The sequence below is a fragment of the Camellia sinensis genome, chromosome 10 (assembly GCF_055761805.1).
Source record: "Camellia sinensis isolate YWXY chromosome 10, ASM5576180v1, whole genome shotgun sequence".
In the NCBI taxonomy this organism is placed as follows: Eukaryota; Viridiplantae; Streptophyta; class Magnoliopsida; order Ericales; family Theaceae; genus Camellia; species Camellia sinensis.
This window is the reverse complement of record NC_138970.1, coordinates 27,083,409-27,103,052: the sequence shown is the minus strand read 5'-3', so window position 1 is coordinate 27,103,052 and position 19,644 is coordinate 27,083,409. Positions and strand designations below refer to the sequence as shown.

Genomic DNA, 19,644 nt, shown 5'->3' with positions numbered 1-19,644 from the left:
CAAATGCATGAAGAAAGCAAGAAAGATAAATAACATCTAACACAACTGAAGCAAAGAAATACAACCTTTAAAAACCTTGGACTTATGCTGACATTTAAATTTGCAAGAGCACCAGAATGTTGAAAGGAATTTGCAGAGATATCTTCTGGAGGGAAAAGTATCTCCTTTACAAAATTCAGGCATGCCTGACCGTAGCAATATGAGAATAATGTGTTATAGATGTAGAATCGTGGAACAACTGTATAGTTCTTATTCATATATTTTCTATGAAATACAAGTCCATATATATAGACTATTATAAGGAGTTTTTCTAGACAATCCCTGCAATCACTTTTCTTTACAACTCATGCCACATGCACTTCTTGCTTTACAACTCATGCCATCACTCACTCTTATTTTACAACTCATGCCAACACTCCCCCTCAAGTTGGTGCAAAGATGTCGCAAATGCCCAACTTGCCGAGTGAGTGTTGTAGAACATTTTACTTGACACGCCTTTAGTTAGCATGTCTGCCAGTTGATCTTTTGATTTGACAAACGGAAACTGAACTATCCCAGTCTCGAGCTTTTCCTTGATGAAATGTCGATCCACTTCAACATGCTTTGTACGATCATGTTGGACTGGATTATGAGCAATACTAATGGCTGCTTTGTTATCACAAAATAACTCCATTGTTGAAGCAGGTGGGAAACCAAATTCTATAAGTAACTTCCTTAACCAAAGGAGTTCGCAAAGTCCCTTATTCATCCCTCTGAACTCAGCTTCTGCACTAGAAAGAGCTACGACCTTTTGTTTTTTACTCCTCCAAGTAACAAGGTTTCCTCCTACAAAGGTGAAATATCCCGAAGTAGATCTTCTGTCAGTATTGTTGCCTGCTCAATCTGCATCTGTGTAACCACCAATATTTAGATGATTATTCTTAGAGAACATAAGTCCTTTCCCTAGGGCTGATTTCAAGTATCGAAGTATGCGAACAACTGCATTCATATGATCTTTACTAGGACAGTGCATGAATTAACTTACAACGCTTACAACATATGCGACATCAGGTCGAGTATGTTCCAAATAGATTAGTCTTCCAACTATCCTTTGATACCTCTCTTTATTCGCAGGTAGCTGATCAGAATACTCTCCTAGGTGATGATTCTGAACAATTGGAGTGTCCACAGCCTTACAATCAAGCATTACAGTTTCTGAGAGTAAATCCAACACATACTTTCTTTGGGATAGAAAGATGCCCTGCTTTGACCGAGCCACCTCAATTCCCAAAAAATACTTCAACCCACCCAAATTTTTCATTTCAAATTCGGTCGCCAAGTATTCTTGGAGTTTAGAAATCCCCCCAACGTCATCTCCAGTAATTATTATATCATCAACATAAATAATCAATGCTGTTATCTTTCCCTTGTAGTGTTTCAGGAATAGTGTACGATCTGAATTGCTCTGCTTGAAACCATATTGTCTCATAGCCATGCTAAACCGTCCAAACCATGCACAGGGAGATTGCTTCAAGCCATATAGTGCCTTATTCAGTTTACATACGACTCCATTTTGAGAAGATGAAAACCCAAATGGAACATCCATATATACTTCCTCCTTGAGATCACCATGAAGGAAGGCATTCCGTACGTCAAACTGATGCAGTGGCCAATCTAGATTAGCTGCAAGAGACAATAATACCCTAACTGTGTTTAGCTTCGCCACTGGAAAGAGCGTCTCATGATAATCTATACCATAAGTCTGTGTGTACCCCTTCGCCACAAGTCTTGCTTTATTCCTCTCAATAGATCCGTCAGCCTTGTGTTTGATAGAAAAGACCCATTTGCATCCGATAGTCTTCTTCCCTTTCGGCAAAGGAATAAGTGTCCATGTCTAATTTTTCTGAAGAGCCGCCATTTCCTCTTGTATAGCATGCATCCATTTCAGATCACGCAAGGCTTCGGGTACTTGGTTAGGAATATGATCAACAGACAACTGGTGTACAAATGTTTTGAGTGAATCTGATAACCTCTGAGATGAGACATGGTTGGCAATCGGATATATGGATTTCTTACTCACATGATCTAGAGAGTATCGGTTTGGTGATTTTCCGCGGTTATGCCTGAAAGGTAATTGATAACCAACAGAAGTATCACAAGCATTATCAGGAGGAGGAGTAGTTACCTCACGAATATTCTTAGGAGATTGATCAGTCTCGGGTACTAGAGGTTGATGAGGGGGGTCTTCATCGTCGAGACTTCTACCAGGTTCTTCTCTACGGTCAGCCATACAAGCAGGCGTAGTTATGATTTCCATTTCAGGGTCAGCAGTCCTACTTGATAAATCAGTAGGAGTAGCAGCTATAGTAGTGGTAGAAGCTGTTGTAGGCTCGGGAGAAGCTACTTCTGTCCCCATTGTTAGGAAATCGAAAACAGCCCAATTCTGCTATTCATTATGTCATATCTCTCCCTGAAAAGGAGAATCGGTCATTGGGGTAGGGAAAAAGAACTCAGACTCGAGAAATGTGACATCCATGGTAATATAAGTACGGCAGGTGGGTGGATGATAACACCGATACCCTTTCTGATGTGTTGCATAGCCCAGAAAAAGACAACGTAGAGCACAAGGATCAAGCTTAGTACGTTGAGTTTTCGGGAGATGTACGAAAGCAACACACCCAAATATCCGAGGTGGGAGCATCAGGACAGAGGGTAAAGAGCCATAGCGAGAGAGAGCCTGAAGCGATGTCTGAAAGTCCAAGACTTTGGAAGGCATGTGATTCAACAAATAAACCGCTGTAATAATGGCATCGGCCCAATAACTACGAGGGGCGTGGGCACCAATCAAAAGAGCCCGAGCAGTCTCCAAGATATGTCGATTTTTCCGTTCCGCCACACCATTCTGTTGAGAAGTGGCAGAGCAGCTGGTCTCATGAATGAGATCATGGGTGTTAAAATAACTCTTGAATGCATCATTTATATATTCGCCACCATTATCGGAGCGAAGAATTTGAAGCTTGGAAAAGAATTGAGTTTGAATCATGGCATGGAAGGATTGGAAAATAGGAAGTACGTCACTCTTACATTTCAACAAATAAACCCAAGTCATGCGAGTACAGTCATCCACAAAGGTCACAAACCAATGAATCCCGGAAGGAGTTAAAACTGGAGAAGGTCCTTAAACATCGGAGTGTACCAAAGTAAATGGAACATTACTTTTATTCAAACTCAAAGGATAAGGTACACGGTGACTCTTGGCCAAAATGTAAGTGTCACATTTAAAGTCAAATTCACTAATGGCAGAAAATAAATCGGGTAACAAATGCTTTAAGTAGCTGACGGATGGATGCCCCAAGCGACAATGCCAAAGCCAAATCTGTTGACGTTTCACATTGGGCACTTGTTGTACACGATGAGCTTGGCCGGTACTGAAATCATCCATAACATATAGCCCCCTCCCCTCTCTTAGTACCACGACCAATGATCTCCTTGGTGAGAATATTCTGAAAAAAATAAAAGTTGGGATATATTAGTGCACAAAAATTGAATTCTTCAGTAGCTTGTCCCACAGATATTAATTTACTGGACAGGGATGGAACAAGTAAAGTGTTTGACAATGTGAGTGAGGAAGAGAGAGAAACAGTGCCGGCTCCGGTAACCAGATAAGTGACCCCATTGGCATTAGCAATATTTACTCGTTTTGGTTGAGTAGTAGTAGTAAAGTCATTGGGATCAAACGTCATATGATCGGTGGCTCCCGAATCAAGTATCCAACCATTAAAGGCATCCTGAATGGAATTAAATAAAGCGTAACCACAGTTACCTGAAGCACTGAAAGGGGTAGAGCCATCTAGGAGATGTGAAGTACTTGTGGACGATATAAGAGACAACTCGGGATCCGCATGTGCTAAAGCAGCCCGTCCTGAAACACTGTTGACAGCAGCTTCACTTTCACTTAGTTTCTGGGCTTTGAACTCGTCTCACCATTCTGGATACCCATTTAATTTAAAACAAGTCTCACGGGCGTGTTTTGGCTTGCCACAATAAGTACATCCATGACCTTCAGTAGATGGCTGCCCAGAGCTATGGCTTGAAGATGACAAACCAGATTTGGGCAGCACTGCACCAGACCGAGTTCCAGCTGTAGGTTTCCCAGTTGGGACCATCGACAGCTGCTGTTTCAAAGGCTGCGGATTGGAGCGGGTTCTTCCTCGAGATGCCATAGCAGCGCCAATATGTCCATCTGTGCCGACCATCATCATGGACTGTCGTGAATCTTCACGACGAACATAGGTATATGCCTGTTTGATTGAGGGGAACAGGTTCATTAGGAGTACGTTGCTACGAAGCTTGTCAAGCCGATTGTCTAAGCCATCAAGAAAAGTATACACTCGATCTTCTTGTAGAATGGAAGTAAATTTCTGAATATCATTTGGACAGACCATCGGATTGGGACGTCGGAAATCGATCTCCCTCCATAAGGCCCGAAGGCCATTGTAGTAGGTTTCAATTTGCCCACCGCCCTGTCGCATCTTGGTTACCGATTTCTTGAGATCGTAAACATGCGATGTGTCTGTGTCGTCAAAGAAAGTTGTGGCAGTGGCATCCCACAATGCTTTTACCGTTGGGAATCGAATGAAATTACCAATCATGCTTGGTTCCATGGAGTTAATTAACCACCCTTTCACAATCGAATTTTCAGTCCACCATTTTCGCCATGTTGGGTCAGTTTGTTGGGGCTGCTGGAGATCTCCATTGATGTATCCCAATTTATCCTTGCCGGAGATATACATCTCCAAAACTTGGGAACATAGAGCATAGTTGGTGCCATCCAACTTGATGCCGATCGGTGCAGCGAAAATTTCATGGGTTGGTGTCTGGTTCTGAGTCAGGGTCTGGATTCTGGATGTTAGGTCTTCTAGGGTTGGGTTGGTAATGGATGTTTGGTCTGTGGATGGAGTTGCCATAGTCGGCTAGGTCTGGTGAAGGTGTAAAGTGTGAAGCAGAAAGCCTAGGATCTCTGCTCTGATACCATGTAGAATCATGGAACAACTGTATAGCTCTTATTCATATATTTTCTATGAAATACAAGTCCATATATATAGACTATCATACGGAGTTTTTCTAGACAATCCCTGCAATCACTTTTCTTTACAACTCATGCCACATGCACTTCTTGCTTTACAACTCATGCCATCACTCACTCTTATTTTACAACTCATGCCAATAATAGAATAGTCTCCATGATTTTTGTTGCATTCAAAAAAAAAATAATAATTAAAAAAATATTTGACCACGGCATCATTATTGTGGTTATCAACTATCATTAACAATTAAAAAGAATTAAAAAAAAAACCCAACCTCAAAGAATACATCTTTGTGAGTTTTTATATTATCATTCAATCATTTCTCAAGATCTATGTATTCCTTCTGTGTAGCAAGAGCAACTAGTGAAATGCTAAAATAAAATGGAATTTGCTCCAACAGAGACGACATAATCTGTAATATAATCAAAAAATAATTAGATAAACAGACACTAGCAGATAGAACTTACAATGAGAACAGTTTTACTTGATATCAAACAAAAAGAAAAGAGAATCAAAGAAAGAATCAAAACCACCGGTGAAACAGTTTCAGCAGTGATTTTGAATAAAATCTTAGGTTCCATAGAATGCCATCCATTTATCATTCAGTAAAATTTTCAAAGGTAATGTGTTGGCCTACATCTCCCGGTCGTCCAAACCATTGCTCTGTTGTGGGTGTGTATCAACTAAGATGACGACCGAGTGGATATTCGGCCGGTCGTCTGGTGAGTCCACAACTCAACAGCCATGCACAGTAGAATGCTGAAAGGTGCCAAACATCCTCAGTTTGGTGAAACATTTTGTATAGTCTCAATTTGATATATGTTTGATGAAACCATTGGAGTAGGAAAAAATGATATTTTTCACCAAATTTGAATTTGGTGATAGATTTGGTACATCGTTGGAGATGGCCTAAGGGGGTATTTTTTGTAAATTTGAAGGTGAATGCGGGGTAATTTAGGCTTTGGCATCGTCTTTTTTGGCTATTTTAGATACAAAAAGACAAAATAAGTTAAAAAGCTAATAAGACAAAATGTCACATCCAAACCATAATAATTTCACTTTTTCTTTCACATAAGTCAAAAAAATCAAAAAGTCCATCCCAAACGAGATTTTTTAGAACCAAGTTAAAATAGTCAAAAAATTAAAAATTCAAAAAGTCAACCCACATCCCAAACGAAGGCTTAGTCTTAAAAATTAACTTACTCTCATTCTAGACGCATGAGCCTCACATTTCGTTAATTTGGATGGAAATGCTGATGGTGCACTTTGATCCAGAAAACCACTTTGTGATTATGTGGTTATTTTCAAAACATCAAGGGAGTAAACCACACCCGGTCCAAACCACAGGGAGGTAAAGTGAGGTTTGCCCTTTTATTTTTTTAATTTTGGAAATTTGTCCCAATCTGTGTGATGTAACTTTTACTTATAATTTAGGGACATTTATACACAAGTCCTAATTTATGAATTTATATTCCATTAAGTCCTAACTAAGATTTTTTGGACCTTCAAGTCCCATTAAATTTTTAATAGTCAGAATTGCCCCTTCAAACAATGATTGTTCATCACTTATGATTATCTATGAAAGAACATGATAATTTGATGTTTATTTTGATTTTCAAAACTTTAAAATATCAACTTTCGAATTGGAAAAAAAGAAAAGAAAACCGGGGGGGGCGAATTAGACTAACAGTTCCTATAGTTTGGGACTTCTGTCACTTTAGTCCTTGCCTTTTCAATTGTGACACATTTGATCCTGAATTTTGAATCTTGTTCCAAATAAGGACAACTACAGATACCATTGTTTAATTTCAAGGGCAAAGTCGTCAATTTGATAAAATATAAATTAATTTGATAAAAATAAATGTCAAAAAAAATATTTTTTAATTTTTAAAAATAATTTTTACTCACCAAAGATAAAAATTATGTAAAATTGATAACTTTTTTAGATATTTATTTATTTATTTTTACCAAATTAATTTTTATTATGTGTTTGGATGATAATCATGTAATGGGTAGTTGTTAGACTTTTAATGTGTAATCAATATATTTAATATATGAAATATTTTTAGTTTTGAATTTTTTAATTTAATGGATTGTTTTAATAATAATATCAAAGTTGTCGCCATATTTGACTTTTGAAAAAATATAAACTAATTTAATGAAAATAAAAACAACCACCTATTATATGATCATCATCCAAACACATAATAAAAAACAATTTGGTAAAAAAAAATTCTAAAAAGTTTATCAGTTTTACATAATTTTATCTTTAGTGGGTAGAAATAATTTTTAATTCAAAAATATTTTTTTGACATTTATTTTTGTCAAATTAATTTATATTTTATCAAATTGATGACTTTGCCTTTGAAATTGAACAATGGTATTGTCCTTATTTAGAACAAAATTCAAAATTCAGGGTCAAATGTATCACAACTGAAAAGTCATGGACCAAATTGACACATGGACTAAACTATAGGAACCATTCGTATAATTTGTTCAAAAAAAATTATGTGCAAAAAAAAAAAAAAAAACTAAACTTTTTTTGAAAAAAATGAATTTTTTTTTGTGCAAAACTGAAAATTTTGTGTCTATAAAGTAGCATGATAATTGAATATTGATGTGCAAAACTAAAAAAAAATAAAAAATAAAAAAATGATAATGTTTCAGTTTTAAAACTGAAAAAAACTGTTAATATTCTCCGTTTTATTAGATAGTTGAATCAAAACCAATAAATAGAAGGATAAAAACAATTAATCTCATGCTCTGTTTTTTTATCAGTTAGTGAAACAATTATTTGAAATAGTACTATGTAAAATTAATAATGTTCTTAATTTTAAAAATTGGAAAAAAACTGATAATATTATCAATTTTACAAATAAGACTTACTGGTTCAAAAAATGTTCAAAAGGACCTAAGCAACATAATATTTGTGTAAATAGGACTTTTAAGTAATTAACTCTATAATTTATTAAGTAAATTTTTTTTAATTAATTAATTATTAAGAAATAGAATGACAAATGATTTGTTTTTTTTTTTAAAATTATTATTAATTTTCAACTAGTACAAAATTGTACCACAATACTTGTTAGCTCAAAGATATTAGTCAAAAAAAATTTTAAAAAAAATAAATTACATTAGCGGCACATCACACCTCACTACATTCCTCGCAGATAAAGATAAAAATCCCATAAAACTACCTAGAATCTGCATTTAATAGATTGATTTATGAATTGTCTCAAAACAATAAATTTCAAAATATAGACCATTGATTTGAAATTCTAGACAATTTTATGGTCATTTTTCTGAGACTTTTGACTTGATACATTCTGCAAGTTCGATGGAATGGGATCTACCTACCCATACTGATTCAGTTCACCTAAGCATCAGATTGGTAGTTTGGTTGCACCCAAAAAAAAAAAAAATAGTAAAAAATAATTAAAAAAAGAAAAAGGAAGCAATATTGGTAGGCTCCATTTTGGAAGAGCTATTTGAGATTTTTTTTGACTATTTTAGTTACAAAAGACAAAATAGACTATTTTAATCACAAAAAACAAAACATCACATCTAACTCATAATCATTATACTCTTCTCTCACAAAAAAAGTCAAAAAGTCCTTCTCAAACCAAACTTTTTAACCCAAGGTAAAATAACCAAAAAAATCAAGCTAAAAAGCCAACCAACTTTCCAAACTACACCTAATTTTGGTTTGGGTTGTTTGGGACAATAATACCAACCAACCACAACTTATACGTATTGATTGCAGAGTTTATGTGGGTGGTTCCAACCACCAACAGTTTTTGCATATTGTTAATAAGGTTAGGAAGCAGTAGTTCATGTCATATATAGCTTCTGATGTAACTGCAATTTAATTAATATAACAAATATTAGAGCATTTCCAATGCTTTTTTTTTTTTTTTTCCATTAAATTTAAGTGAAAGTTTCACATGCGCTCCAATGGACTTTCATCAAAACACCAAGTGGACAACCGGGTAGATATTCGATTAGTCGATCGATTAGTGTAATTTTTTTATAAATTTTTGCAAGAAAGTGGTCATTCGAGAGATATCCTGTTGTACATCCGGTTGGTTGTCCGATGGTGAAAATGACATGTAACTCCAACGGCTATGAATAATGATTTGATAAAAGGCAAATTCATTTTCAATTTGATGAAAGATTTGAGAAATTCTAAATTTGATGAAACATTTAAGACTTGGTTGGAGCAATAAAAGATGAATTTGTTTCATCAAATTTAAATTTGATGAAATATTTAATGTTAGATTGGAGAGACGATCTTAATAAAAAAGAAGGTGCACATTAAAAACCATCCATCTGAAGGTCCACTTCATTTTTAGATGAGTGGGCCACAAAGTTTGGGGTTTACTTTCAATCATCTCGAGTCTAAATCGTGTCTAGTTTTTCAGTTTGATTTTCTTGCAATAATTTAATTGTGTTTTTTTAGTAAAATACGTTAGCAAAGTACAAACTCTAACCATTTGAGTTAAAATTAAAGTGGAATGACATTAAATCATGTCTCCTAAGATAACATAATCCAGTTGAAGAGTTGTACGTCCACTTTAGAGATCTCAAATGTTTTTAATATATTTTGAGTAGATCATTCATATAAAAAAAATTATTTATATTAATACTCAATTTAAGACATCATTAAATAATAATAATAATATTTCTGTTCGTATGGGACAAAGATATTTTGCCTATGCTGGCAAAAAGGATGAGCTAGAAATATATTTTTGTGATGTGATGGTGATTTTTATCTCAATTATATGACTCTAACATCTACTTGCCATGATGTTAAAAGTTACCCATATCAAATAAAATAGTGCAACCAATATTTCCACTATGATGTCTCAACTTGGCATACCAAACATATAGGGTCCAATGGTCGGATTTGGTTGAAATGACAAGTGTACACATAGGATTAATATTGGATTTGGTACTAAGATTTTGGATTTAGCAAACCCTAATCGTGATTAGGTAGGCAGAGCTACCATAATATTATCTTTTTTGTATCCTAGTGTATGCATCTTTTGGCCCTTCTTTGTCTAGCCATTGTATATATCTTTTGGCCCTTCCAAAACCCATGGAACTTAATTAAGCCACATTTCAGTCCCTCCACGCCATAAAGGTCTTGCTTCTAATGTGTGAATAATGTGAAGAAGAGTTTGTAAGGCAATCACTCATCACCACCACTGGCGCTGCTATCAGTGACACTGAATTAATGCAAAAGGAAAAATTTAGGTAAGTTGTTAAGTCTTGCCGTTATAATTCCAATAAAACGTTTTTGTTCAGTTTTCGTTCAGATTGAGTCTTGTAATTCATGACGGAACCAATTAAGTTAGTTTTGAAAATTATTTTAGGAGTAATAAGTTCGACAAACGGTCCTAAATCTGTAACTTCCTCTCTCAAATACTAATTTTCCTCTTTTTTCTTATCCTAAACACAAGGAACATGCTCTTTCTATGTTTTTTTCTAGTTGGAGTCTTGACAACATTTGTGTAACTCAAAAACCACTATTTTCATCTTTTTGTTCAAAGAAGAGAGAACAAAAGCCTTGAATTGTTCTTTTTTGGTGTTAATTACTTCCCACTTTCTCAAACACCAAGTCCCATCCAAATATTATACCACCAATTGTAACAACAATCTTACAATACCCTTTCTAGCTTTTTGGTGTACAATCAGCAAAAGAGGAATAGAGAAAGAAAAGCTATATATGTAACGGATAACACTCGAATCTCTACAACATATAACAGAAAGTTGGATCACGCAACAAATAAGACTCGAATTCAGATATCACAGTCTAAAGAGTGATAATTGGCGAAACTAACGACGATGAATATACACCGCCGCCTTCTTCACACATCACCACCGGCACCAGCCAACAAGCCGCCAACCGCCTCGTACATAACCGAGGCGAATTTCGACACCAACATGGTAATCATACTAGCCGGATTACTATGCGCGTTAATATGCGCCCTGGGATTAAACTCAATCGTGCGATGCGCGCTCCGTTGCAGGCGGAGGTTCACGACGGAGACGCCGGAACAAGAGGCGGCGAGGCTCTCCGCCGCCACGGGGCTGAAGAAGACGGCGTTGAATCAGATTCCGGTGGCGGTGTACGGGGCGGCGGCGGGGATGGAGATTCCGGCGACGGAGTGTCCGATCTGTTTGGGAGATTTTGTGGAGGGCGAGAAGGTACGTGTGTTGCCCAACTGTAATCACGGGTTCCATGTGAAGTGCATAGACAGGTGGTTGAGATCGCACTCTTCGTGCCCTAACTGTCGCCTCTCGCTGCTTGAGAAGCCACCAATGGCTTCACGTGAGGCGCATGATGAAGTGGTGGTCGCCGGAGCTCCGGCGGCGGAGGGGTCTGAGCGAGGTGGTGGGGCTGGGAGTGGGTGTGGATGATGAGGCAAGTTGAAGTTGATGTTGAATTGAATGTGTTTTTTTTTTTGGGGGGTGTTAAATTTTAAAATGTCGGGAGTTAGTATTTCGGGTCGGATTTTGTACGTAAAATGAATGTGATCAAATCATAGTAGATGATGGACATTTTATTTTATTTTTACAGAAATTCACTCTTTTTTTTTCATTTTTTTTTTTTACATGAAGAAGAGAGGCGAAAAATATGAATAATTTATAGTATTTCTAACGTTTTATTAAATTTTTTCACTTAATTTGATTTTTTGACATTCCAAAACTTAATTTGATATGAATTTTTAACAAATTTATCTTTTCATTAAATCTGATGAAAAAAAATATTTTTAATCTTTTATTTTTTAAATTTTCATCAAATTTTAACTTGATAAATGATTTGATGAATTTTCAATTTGAAAAAAAAAATCTTGATTTGATGAATGAATTAGAGATGATTTTTGCCGTTTGGTAACACTTACGTTTTCAATTTTTTGTTTATATTTACAAAAATTTTAAAAATTTAAATAAAAACTTGTTTGGTAAATTTTTTATTTATAAATTAGTGGTCTCAGTTTATAAATTTGGCCAAAAAATGTAAACTTAAAAAATGTGTTTCCATTTTGGGTTTTCAATTTTTTTTTTTACCACCCAACACTAGCCACCTGCCACAATTGTCCACTACCGTCTCCCGCCACCACCACCCACCACCCACCCCCCACCACCACCTGCCACCACCACTCACCACCCACCTGTTACCACTACCCACCACCCGCTACCACCACCCACCCCTCGCCGCCGCCTCCACCACCACTCACTACCCACCTGCCACCCACCCGCCACTACCACCCACCACTCACCCGCCACCCACCTGCCACCGCCACCACCACCACCCACTCGCTACCACCCACCACCCGCCACCGTCACCCACCTATCTACCAACACCATCACCACCCGCCACCTACCCACCCGCCACCACCACCACCACTACCCACTCGCTACCACCCACCACTCGCCACCTACCATCACCACCCACCACCATCACCCACCCGCCATCTGCCACCTACCTGCCACCCGCTACCGTTACCACCACCACCCACTCGCTACCACCTGCCACCCGCCACCATCACCCATCCACCCACCATCACCACCCGCCACCTACCCGCCACCACCACCCGCGCATCTGCCACCCACCTGCCACCATCACCCGCCACCACCACGCACCCGCCACCACCCGCCATCCGCCACCACCCGCCATCCGCCACCCACTTGCCACCACCACCCGCCACCACCATCACTACTCACCCGCTACCACCCACCACCCGCCACCGTCACCCACCCACCCACCCGCCACCACCACCACCACCCACCCGCCACCACCCACCGTCACCACTTTCCACCACCGTCTTCCACCCCCACTTACCACCACATGCCATTTCTCACTATTTTTTATATTTTTAAATTTTTTTAAACATTTTGTCAATTACCAAACGCGTTTGTAGTTTATGTTTTTATAAAAATAAACAAAAAATAAACAAAAATCAGTTTATAAAATTTTTATAAATATAAACTGAAAACGTAAATGTTACCAAACAGACTCAATATTTTTTAATCAAATTTAAATTAACGAAAAAGAAGATTAAGAATTAAAAATGCTCCAGTATTCAAATTAGGGATTCTCTTGAGATTTAGCATAATTATAGAAATTTCCTTAGGTCTCTAAAATGACTAATTTCTTCTCTCATTTGTTTTTTTTGTTTTGTTTTGTTTTGTTTGTTTTTTTATTTATTTATTTTTTTTTTTGGGATTGTTTCATCTTTACACAACAATATAAAAAGAACATGTCATTTTCTTTATCCAGTTTTTAAAAAAATAAATTTATCCTTATTTAATTAAGTGGAAGAACTTTTTTTAAAAAAATTTATCGACCTCAATACAAAAAAAAACCTTTTACCTCCTTAACTTAAATAATAATGTTAGAATGATCATCTCATTTTATCATTTTTTTTCTTATCGCATTATATGATACACACATTTTTCACATTTATATTTTAACACAAATTTTAATTTGATCTTTATAATTTTAATTTGAACAATGTTGACCCTATACTTTAAAGTTCAACCTTAATTTGGTCATTCCGTTCAAATTAAACTCTAAAACTTAAAATTTTCTAACATGTGTCAATCATACGAGGGGTATATGTATAAAAATTTGACAATAATTTGGAAGGAATGACAAATTGCAAGAGTTAAATATTGTTTTAAATTAAAATTATAGTTACTAAAATGAAATTTAAATTAATCTATAAGAATAAAAACTTACCCCCACCAATTATGACGTGAGATTAAGGCTATTTTTAATTCATGAATTTGAGGAAGGATTTTAAAAGGGAAACGAAAAAAATTAGGTGAAATGTGTATGTGTTGGTATTTTTTCATAATAATACATGAAAAATATATAAAATAAATTAAATGAAAATGACAAAACAAAATTTTTTTATTATTAAAGGATGAAATACAGAATAAACGACACAACTAAATACATAAATAAATTAGATTACATTATTAAAAGAACAAATTATTAACATGGATAACTAAATATTAAAACTTGTTGAGGTAAACTAAATTCTGAAAAATTAAAGAACAAATAATAAGAAAAGAAGCAAATCGAAGCCTGTGTGATATCACAGTTTCCTTAAAACAGATTCACCGCCTCTCGATGGACAGCGTCTGTCTCCCAGGATATGACGGTTGAAACTAGCTAATACAGAAGCACCTTCTAAGTAGCTTCGGCGAACTTGACAATAGATGCACTTTCTCTAACAAGAACTAAAGAAGAGACAAACAAAAGAAGATAGGAAAATTTTTCTTTGGTATAAAAAAACCATCTCTAACTTTTTGTCTCAAAACTCCATCTCATTTTCCATCACAAAACCTCTCTAAAACAACCTACTAAATTGGAGGAGAAAGGCCTCCATTTATACTACTACGGGAGAGCCTTAGCCATGAAGGCTAACATTAATGAGATCATCAAATGTCATCAACTTTAGCCATTAGGGTTAGAGTTTCAAAGGTTCAAAACTCCTAAACCATTATATAAATCATAATGTGTAATAATGTATAAGTTTTGAGAATTAAACTAGATAGGTTGCAAAATGGATACGGGGTGTTGGGTCACAACCTGATCCAAGTCCATTCTCAAACATATGCACAAACTAAACCCAGCACAGCTCAGCCCAAAGCTTAAAACTAGGTCCAAGCCCAAGCCTAAGACCAAACCTAACACATGCACAAGTACAAGTCTAGGCCTAGTCCAAACCGAAACTACGTCCAAGTCTAAATCTAAACCCAACTTTATTGATGCCTACTTTATGAGACAATTTTCATTCACAACTCAATGGTTTTGGCTCATTAATTTTGTATTGCAATATTCTCACTTAAGAGAATACAAAACCACTTAGATCCACCTCAACCGGCTGTTAGGTTTCACTTTAAATTAAAGTTGCCTAAAACCCGTTAACAATCCCCCACATGAATAAAATTGGCTGAATAAAGAAAAACGGACAATACTTAACAACAAAGACTCTGTGAGAGAGAGCACACAGAATAACCCTGCATCAGAAAAGGTAACTGTTGGCCTTGAACCTTTTGTAGTGAAAGCCTATCAGATTTACTGGCTGACCAGTGAATGTGATGTCTTGAACTGTTCTGCCGCTTGTGTAAACCGAAACACTAGACCTCACACAAGAGTTACTCTAACCACTGTTGTTATTCTCACTGGTGTGTCCGATTTGGCCCTGGAACACTATCCTAGTTCATAGAGTATTTTTAAAGAATTTGGCCTCATCAATTCTTAAAAAAGCGGCCCCACTTTGCACTCACATATGTGACCTACATAAGGTTTCTCGCTATACCAAGATTGACTACTCATAGCACTTAGGTCATTAAAAGCATCAGCTTAACCTTCCTCTCCATAGAGTATCACTATATTAAGGAATGGGTAAGAGGATTTACCTTCACAGTGACTCACCCGCTACATGTAATTAGGTTGTCCCTTTGAACCTAGATCTTGGGATCTCCAGTCAACTAGGTAGGATTTTCCATCCCGGTAACATTCACTAAAGGCCTTAACCTCATTCATTTTGACAACTTTCTTACTAACTCTCGATTTAACCTTTTGGTTAACGGATCCATAATATCGTCCTTAGACTGTATATAGTCTATAGTGACAACACACAAGAGTAATCGTCGTATGGAACTATGTTTTCGACAAAAATGTCTAGTCCTTCCATTATATGTATTATTCTGTGCCCTACTAATACTTGATTGGTTGTCTCAAAGTATACAAAATTGCTAGCACAAGTTTTGATCAACATGGAATATCCTCAATAAAACAGCAAAGCCATTCAATTAGTTTAGTAGCTTTATCTAAAACACTGAATTTCGATTCCATTATTAATTTCGTGATACACATTTGCTTGGAAGATCTCCAAGACACGGTTGTAGCTCCAATTAGAGAAAACATATCCACTAATGGATTCGTAGTCTTTGTATCAGATATCCAGTAAGCGCCTTTATACCCTTCTAGTACAACTAGATATCAAGTGTTATGTAACCCATAATCCCTTGTGTAATGTAAATAATCCAACACCCGCATAATGCCCTTCCAATGAGTAGTATTAGGATTACTCATATATCTACTAAGCTTACCACCTGAGTAGGCTGTACCTGGCCTTGTACAACTTATCAGATACTTTAAACTTCTAATGACCCGATAATATACTAGTTGAAATACACTTTCACTATTAGTCTTGGCCAAATGTAGACATAAGTCTACCAATGTTCTCGACACACTTGTATCTGATTTACTAAATTTCTCAAGTATTTTATTAACATAATGAGACTAAGAAAGTACAATACTACCAGATGTTATAGTAATCTTAATACCCAAAATCATATCTGCAAGGCTCATATCTTTCATATCAAACTTAGAATACAATATGCACTTGGTAGTATTGAATATCTTCTCAAGTATTCAAACCTTAAAGATTTATTCAACTAAATCTTTATATATGAAAGCTATATAAACATCCATCTTGATGTATTTCCAGATGTCGCACAATTGCGATCACACTCATTATAACTACGGATCACGTATCAAAGTAATCTAGTCCTTCTCTTTGTCGGTATCCTTTGATAACAAGCCTATTACATCGGCTTTCATTCACTAAAGTCCTAGCATATTAACATCTTCTAGGTTCATCTATTTTTTCATGAAAATCGCTTCTTCAATTTCACGATAATATTATTGTGTAAATCTGAATATCAGATTTGTCCACACAAAAAATTAATATGCACTACTATATTGTACATAATTGTTGAATACAAAGTCAACGGATTTTAAGGCTTATCCTAACTATCTTGGGTTTAGGTATTGCCACATTTTGCATAACACCCTCACATTTGTAGAATTTATATGAAGGCTCTCGGCCTCTCCAAAAATTCATATAGGGTCTTTAAACAATTCCTAGTGTCACAATAATTATGAAACTCTCAAAATCATATCACAAAAAATATATTCCCAAACCATTACTAACCGAATTAGGTCTTTCTCAAATTCAAGGCCCAAAAACAAGTTTGGTCCAACATGTCACTCTAAAGTCAATAGTCTTACTATTAGGAAACACAAATCCAGTGTTCAATAGTGTAGACACCCTATTTTGACCGGTCTTAAGACTTGAGTGCTTTCTTTTGATTACCCAATGATGACAATTAGAATGTGTTTCTCACAGAATCCTCAATAAGAGAGATGAAATTTAAACTTTAATTCCAACATTTACACATTTTTTGGCCAAACTATTTTAGACTTGAGAAATATTTAAAAAAATCTTTTTTATAGGTTTGGAGTTGAAGGAAATAGGAGGGGATGGAAGAAAACTAGTTTAGGAAAAGAATGAGCATCAAATCATTAAGAGAGAAATGAACAGCCTTCACTAAATTATGCATATCTCTTTGTACATTTGGAATTTAAATGTGAGGCCATAACCATTGGAAAGTAGACTTTTGGGGCTTCAATTTAGACCCAAGAACCACCTAAGCCCAAGTCCAGATGAGGGAGATATGCCCGTTTGAAGTTAGGTTTAAGAGCAAATTTTGTTGACCTGGCCCGAGAGAAATGAACAGCTTTCACTAAATTAGGTATATCTCTTTGTACAGTTGGAATTTAAATATGAGGCCACTACCATTGGAAAGTATATTATGGGGCTTCAATTTAGACCCAAGAACCACTTAAGTCCAAATCCATATGAGGGAGATATGCCCATTTGAAGTTGGGCTTAATAGCAAATTTTGTTGACTCGGCCCAAAATAACAGCAGCCCCGTTTTTCTTGGTTTTGGTTCGGTTGGGACACCCCATTTACCTATTTTCTGATCCATTCAAGTGTACCCACTCATCCTCCATTATCTCCACTCATCCCTTATTGTCAAAAAGAGGTTTTGTTTGTATCTATAAAGGAGTATCCCATGCAACCACCTTCCCTCCTATCACATTCTTGTCTCCCACCTTCTTTTTGACCTTCACTCTCCCTCATTGCCTATATAGAATGATCATATCGTAAGAGAGAGGGAGGACCACGAAATTAAAGAGAAAAGAGTGAGAAAATGGTGAAAAAAGAGAGAAAATTGAGTTTTTGAGCCAAAAATACTCCTAGCTTCCATATACACCCCCATACCTTCCATAGCTACTGAAATTTCTCATTTCCATGCACCAAAACCACTCCAAAAATTCTGACATATCCAAAGATCAATTGCCTAGATCATAAGAAAGAGTGTTTAGTGATTGAAAGTGAGAAAAACTAGAGAGTTAGCCACTTTCCATACCATAAACTCCATAATTTCGAGTTGAGGATTTGAGAACACAGTTCCGACACTTGAGGGTGATCAAGAGGAAGTTTGGAAATCAAGAAGTTCAATCTTTCTTTGAAAGGTGAATTTCTAGGCTTTCATTTTCTTATATTTTATATCTCATATTTATTTTCTTACTTTTTATTTCATAGTGTTTTGTTATAATCCAAGTGGTTTGTTTATCTCATATTTATTTTCTAACTTTATATTTCATAGCGTGTTGTTATAATCCTTGTAGTTTGTTTAGCTCATAATTATTTATTTATTTATTTTTATTCGCATGTTTTAATTTCATATTAGTTTTGTTGTAATCTTGCATGTTCTACCTCATATTTATTTTTTTCTTGTATTAGTCTCATGTTAGTTTTGTTGTAATATTGCATGTTCTATCTTATATTTGTTTTATTGTTTTAGGTTTATGTTATAATTTTGCATTTTTTTTTATTTTATATTTGTTTTCTTATTTTTAATCTAATCGGTAGTGGTTAGTTGAGCCACCTACATATATTTTTTTTTGTTCCTTTTCTTGGTTTCGCAACAAGACAGGTTTTGCTCGACCTAGTTGGCCGGCCGACCTATTTGGCCGGTCGGTTAGCTTCTTCCGGACAAGATGGCGTAATCTTCCAATGTTGACCAATTTCTGCCGGCGATTCCAAGGAATATGAAGCTTTTATTTTATTTATTTTTATTTTGACTGTTTTGCAAGATTTTTATTTTGATGTAATATTCTCATCATCCCTCTCTAATTTGGTTTGTAATTATTCTTTCAAGTGTTGTAATAATTCCTCGCCCCGCTTCTTTCTATCCCGTTCTTTAACTTGCTTTCTTTATCTATAAATATGCATCATATTTTGTCTTTCATTATATTCATGCTTTGCATCCATGTTTTTTGCATCTTGATTCGACTAATTTTACATTTGTAGATTTAATCAATTCCTATGTAATTATGTGCGCTACCTCATGTTCTTGAGATGATTCACATGTCATATCTTAAAAGTCGAATCTTTAGTTGCATCTCATGAGTGAATTGCATTAAGATTTTGTATATAAGATCATGCATGTTTTACTAACTTTGTTTTGTAGCTTGTTTGCAAGACGTCAAACATGTAAGTTTTTATACTTTAGCATCCCGTTTGTATGTGTTTTTCTTACTATGTTTAGCATTCTACCATGAGGCTATTTGCTTATGTGAATGCTAATGGATGAAGGTTAGGTCGCTTAATTTGGAATGATGTTGATTTTCATGTT

General features: G+C 35.9%; 2 protein-coding genes and 1 long non-coding RNA gene across 3 annotated transcripts; 2 read left to right on the top strand and 1 right to left on the bottom strand.

The window, feature by feature from the left end:
* Positions 1 to 2,437: 2,437 nt before the first annotated feature.
* Positions 2,438 to 4,946, bottom strand: LOC145800246 (uncharacterized). Its single transcript, XM_082889904.1, has 3 exons — positions 4,019 to 4,946; positions 3,803 to 3,901; positions 2,438 to 3,156 (listed from the first exon to the last, which is right to left on the bottom strand). Exons 1-3 carry the CDS (start codon positions 4,944 to 4,946, stop codon positions 2,438 to 2,440), a joined length of 1,746 nt encoding a protein of 581 aa, XP_082746030.1.
* A 5,035-nt stretch (positions 4,947 to 9,981) lies between these two features.
* Positions 9,982 to 19,257, top strand: LOC145801040 (uncharacterized). The gene is made up of 2 exons (XR_014341865.1): positions 9,982 to 10,322; positions 18,943 to 19,257. It is a non-coding gene; the product is annotated as an uncharacterized LOC145801040 (long non-coding RNA).
* Positions 10,317 to 11,652, top strand: LOC114262070 (RING-H2 finger protein ATL72). The gene has a single exon (XM_028202412.2). The coding sequence runs from the start codon at positions 10,914 to 10,916 to the stop codon at positions 11,487 to 11,489; it is 576 nt and encodes a 191-aa protein (XP_028058213.2). The 5' UTR covers positions 10,317 to 10,913; the 3' UTR covers positions 11,490 to 11,652.
* Positions 19,258 to 19,644: the final 387 nt, after the last annotated feature.

What these genes read in the sequence shown, in the direction of transcription:
- LOC145800246 (XM_082889904.1), bottom strand. Translation starts at nt 4,946, where the DNA reads ATGGCAACTCCATCCACAGACCAAACATCCATTACCAACCCAACCCTA. An exon ending in TCATGGATGTACTTATTGTG is followed by an intron (nt 3,902 to 4,018) that starts GCAAGCCAAAAC and finishes ACAGTGTTTCAG; the next exon opens with GACGGGCTGCTTTAGCACAT. An exon ending in TACCCCTTTCAGTGCTTCAG is followed by an intron (nt 3,157 to 3,802) that starts GTAACTGTGGTT and finishes CCGATGTTTAAG; the next exon opens with GACCTTCTCCAGTTTTAACT.
- LOC114262070 (XM_028202412.2), top strand. Translation starts at nt 10,914, where the DNA reads ATGAATATACACCGCCGCCTTCTTCACACATCACCACCGGCACCAGCC.